Below are 3,988 nucleotides of genomic sequence, written 5' to 3'. Positions count from 1 at the left end.
CTCCCTGCAACGCTCAGATACGCCAGCTCCCCAGCGTTGTGTCTTTTATGGCACGTAACGCTTCACAAAAATGGCCTTCTGGATGAGGAGATATTTTGAATCGTTTCATAAATATGGAAATAATGTCCACCTGATGGCTCAGATGGCATATCACACGAGAGTACTCCAGCAACTCATGGAAGTTTTCAGACTTTGTGGAAAAGGCCTCAGGCTGGGAAGTGACTGAGATTCCAAAACATTCAGGCAAGCGCTGGAATGAAATACTGAAGCGAAACATCCTCGTGGAGCAAGATGAAGTGGACAACTCTTTTACTTACAATATCTGTAAAGAGAAGAAAACACTGGTTCAGTTTAAAGCAAGAAAAATTATTCAAAATTACATCGTCTACAGAATGACACCAAAAGAATAAAATGCTTCTACCACTTCTAACAGAAGGATGACCAGACATACCATCCTGTAATATTTAAGTCCTTGAGGATCTATGAAGCGTTGCTAAAGAGTCTATGGAAGCTGATACCAAAAGGAAATATGTAATGTGTAGATCTATAATGCCATACCCATGATTTAAATCTTCCCTGGGCAACTCTCAGCATCTGCACTAAACCGTAACTCAGGAAAAGCAGACTGAGTTATCAAAATAGGATATAAAACCCTGTAGAGGCTTCTGCTAGAAAGAACACATCATTTCCATGGTTAGAAACACTACCTGCATAAAAAGCATTTTGGTATTAGCATCGATTTGGTGCTGAATGTAAGAAAGCATCTGAGAAAAAAAAGCACAAAACAAACATGTCAGCAAATCCCAGTTTCTCTGATAGAAACTGGGGGTTTTGTTTTAAGACTTTCAAAAAAATAATACCCTAAAATAGTAATAAAAAAGAATAACTTCAAAACAAAGACAACAAGAAGACACCCACGATTAATCAGTCTGAGCATTCCACTTAATACTTATAAAAGGGCTTGGCTTAATTTATTTTTAATGTTTTGGTTTTTTTCTTCTCCAAATGCCTAAGGCCTGAAGTTTACTGACTAAAAATACAAATACTAAAAGTCCTCAGGTACAGTAAAAATAATCAAGTTTCAAAGAGAAAGAACAGAAGACAGGCTGTTCTGCTGAGGCTACAAGTACAGCAAACATCCTTCCTTAACTGGGGTTTGCGAGCAGAGCTGTTGAACTTACTGCACAAGGCTTTTGTGGGATTGACCTGCTGTCCTGCAAGCAGCTGCTGCAACTTCTTGATGTCTATGCGTGCCTCGGCCATGCTCTCCGGATCCCTGTCTTGAGCAGAACTTTGACATCCATCCTCCGATGCTAAAAGCACAAGAACGTTGTGAGCAAGCAGCTGTGTGGTGTGTGGCTGCTGGACAAGTTAAAACCACCACAGCCACTTTTCTTTTTAAGGTTTCATTTGAAGACTTCAAAGTCCTTGATGCTATTTTGTAAGGACTAACAGAAGACAAGTACTGTTATCAGCATCCCACTTTTAAGTAATGAGATCAGACAGACACAAGAGGCAAAAAACACAGAAACTTACCCCAAGGAGGATTTCCCAAATCTTTAAAATGCGTTGTTACAGACACCAAGTCAGTTTCTATTTTCAGGTTCATTTCTCCACTCATGTTTGCTTCAATCACCTGCAATACAATCAATGCCATGTACTTTCAAGGATTCAGTACAAGGAGCACCACTTTCTGGGAAGCCCAAGACGAGCTCTTCAGTGTGAATCCTAAAATAAATCCCATCATTCTCTTTAGCCCTTACACAGTCTTCAGGTGCCTTTAGTTTCATGTCTGACCTATCCCAAAACAAAGCACAGGGGCACCAGTTTAGGCACCAGGGAAACATGCTGTGTCCAAGATAAAAAAGGGTCTGTAGGACACAGGTCTGAAGTGCTGTAACTTACAATGGAATTGCTGAGATTTTTCATTCTCTCCACAACACTCTTCATTGTTTTCAGCGCTGGTAGGTAAATACTGACCTGGAAAGACATAAGAACTGCATTTGCACAAATACTGCACGTGTGACTGGGACGTGATGCACTTATTTCTCCCTTCCGTTCTATCTTATCTTGGACTCAGTTATCTATTCAGTGCAGGGAGCACAATATTTAACTGGAATCAGCAAACGACTCTGGAACAGAAGAACTCTACCAGGATACCAACAGGCCACCACTCCAGCAACTGCTTCAGACACACCATCCCAAGTCTGTGTTCAAAATAAAGTGGAGACAGGTTTTTGCAGATCAGATTCTCACAAGAACCCACACCCATCTTACTGAGCAGTTAATAGTTACTATAGCCAAAAAGGAAAGAACATGATTCCCGTGGTACTGTAATAATTTCTGGAATTGCATCAGTGTAAATCTGAAATAACAGAATAAAATAGATCACGTTTCTACTGAGTCATAGGTCTTCAGAATTTAAAGACTCTTAGCTATGGAGGTCATAGACACCCATAATCTCAAACAGGAGCACATTTGCACAAAAACCTTTCCTTGCAACTCTGCTAAAAGAGGATACGTAAAAATGAGGAGGAAACACGTATGTGTCTAACTCTGCCAGGCAGACCATGAATTCCAGAAAGAGCAGATTATTTTGGCCACTTGGTAGCTGAACAGATGAAACAGTCTAAACGCATGTGGTTTGGAGGCACTCCTCCCCAAAGCCATGCCAGTCCTTTGCTCCTCCCTTCCTCCACCCTGGGTATCACAGCCACAACTGGTAACCACCTGCTCCGTTTCACAGGTTCTGGACTCTCTTGCCATGATGGAAGCCGTGTCCCATCCTGCTAGCCTCCAGCCTTCCCTTTTCCTTTCACCTCCTCCCCAAAGCCCACTGGTAGTATACTCGGCAGCAATAACATTACACTTGCAACCTCCCCTTTCCATAGGGAACATAAAAACAGAGGCTTACATCAAAGTCCGGCACACTGGGCTCTCTGAAGTCATTCCATAATCTTCTGGGAATAACTCCCACAGGAATGTCGTGTGTCACAATCCTACTGCTGCTTGACAAGGATGGCTTGAGAGAGAGAGAGGATGCTCTTGCAGTCAAAAACACCACTTGAATTCTGAATTCAAATTTTTCAGAACCACTGTGGGCAATGCTGTAACTGAGCGCCGCAGACACTCAGATCCAGTATTCCACAGGTTCCTGTCGGTCTGTTATTGAGCAGATTTCCCTTTTGAAAAGGGAAGAGGTTGTGAGGTATCTAGTTATTTATAAGCCTTCAGTCAGAAGCCAATAACCCACAGAAGATTAAGAGAAGGAAGGAATGGAGAAAAGTAGACATCAGCAAGAGGCATTTCAATCACATAGCTTTCCTTCTTCCTCCACCTCTTCCTTGCCTTTTGGAAAATATAAAGCTGGCTCTGTGTGCTACCAGCCACGATGGCAGGAAAGGTTAGGGAAATGGGAAATGGCATGATTTTTCTTTATTTAGTTTTCTAGAATTACAGCACAGCTTCTATTTGATTTTAGGGAAACACTTATTAATAATGAAGATAAAAGCATGGTTGCACTTACTAGCTCCACGGCAACTCTGAGACAGGGACAGTGTTTGTTAGTCAACTTGATCTTCACTGCCTTAGCACTCTGGGCAGTTTTTAAGGCTCTCGACAGGTTCTCAGGCACCAACTCTAAATAGATTTCATTGTGCTCTGCAGCTACTCCTTCCATCTGAAATTCATCGAAGAAATTCCCCTACAATTTTTGAAAGTTGGGAAATAAAATAAAGCAAATGAAAAAAAAAAAAAAGAGACAGATGGGCAAGTTTTACCTCCGAGAGCTTAAGCTTAGAACTGCACGTGTACAACAGGAAGCCTTCCCCTGTGCGGCATCACCTGCAGGAATCACGACAGGCTGCATAAGCACCAAGGCCCATTGCTTCAGGCTCAACCTATGAATTTCAGATCCTCCTTGAACATCTATCAGTCCTCAAAACAAGGGGCATGGTGGGTTCCACTTAAACATGAGGAAAAACTTATT

General features: G+C 41.9%; 1 protein-coding gene across 1 annotated transcript; it reads right to left on the bottom strand.

The window, feature by feature from the left end:
• Positions 1 to 239: 239 nt before the first annotated feature.
• On the bottom strand, positions 240 to 3,703 carry HUS1 (HUS1 checkpoint clamp component; the record flags this gene model as incomplete). The annotated part of the gene is made up of 6 exons (XM_010167381.1): positions 240 to 322; positions 1,182 to 1,313; positions 1,537 to 1,636; positions 1,906 to 1,980; positions 2,915 to 3,022; positions 3,527 to 3,703. Coding segments are annotated over 6 exons (675 nt in total), but the record flags the coding sequence as incomplete, so codon positions are not given.
• Between the last annotated feature and the right edge of the window lie 285 nt (positions 3,704 to 3,988).

Source organism: Antrostomus carolinensis, unplaced genomic scaffold (genome assembly GCF_000700745.2).
Source record: "Antrostomus carolinensis isolate BGI_N321 unplaced genomic scaffold, ASM70074v2 scaffold38684, whole genome shotgun sequence".
In the NCBI taxonomy this organism is placed as follows: Eukaryota; Metazoa; Chordata; class Aves; order Caprimulgiformes; family Caprimulgidae; genus Antrostomus; species Antrostomus carolinensis.
The sequence above is the reverse complement of the archived record's forward strand: the minus strand, read 5'-3'. Positions and strand labels throughout refer to the sequence as shown.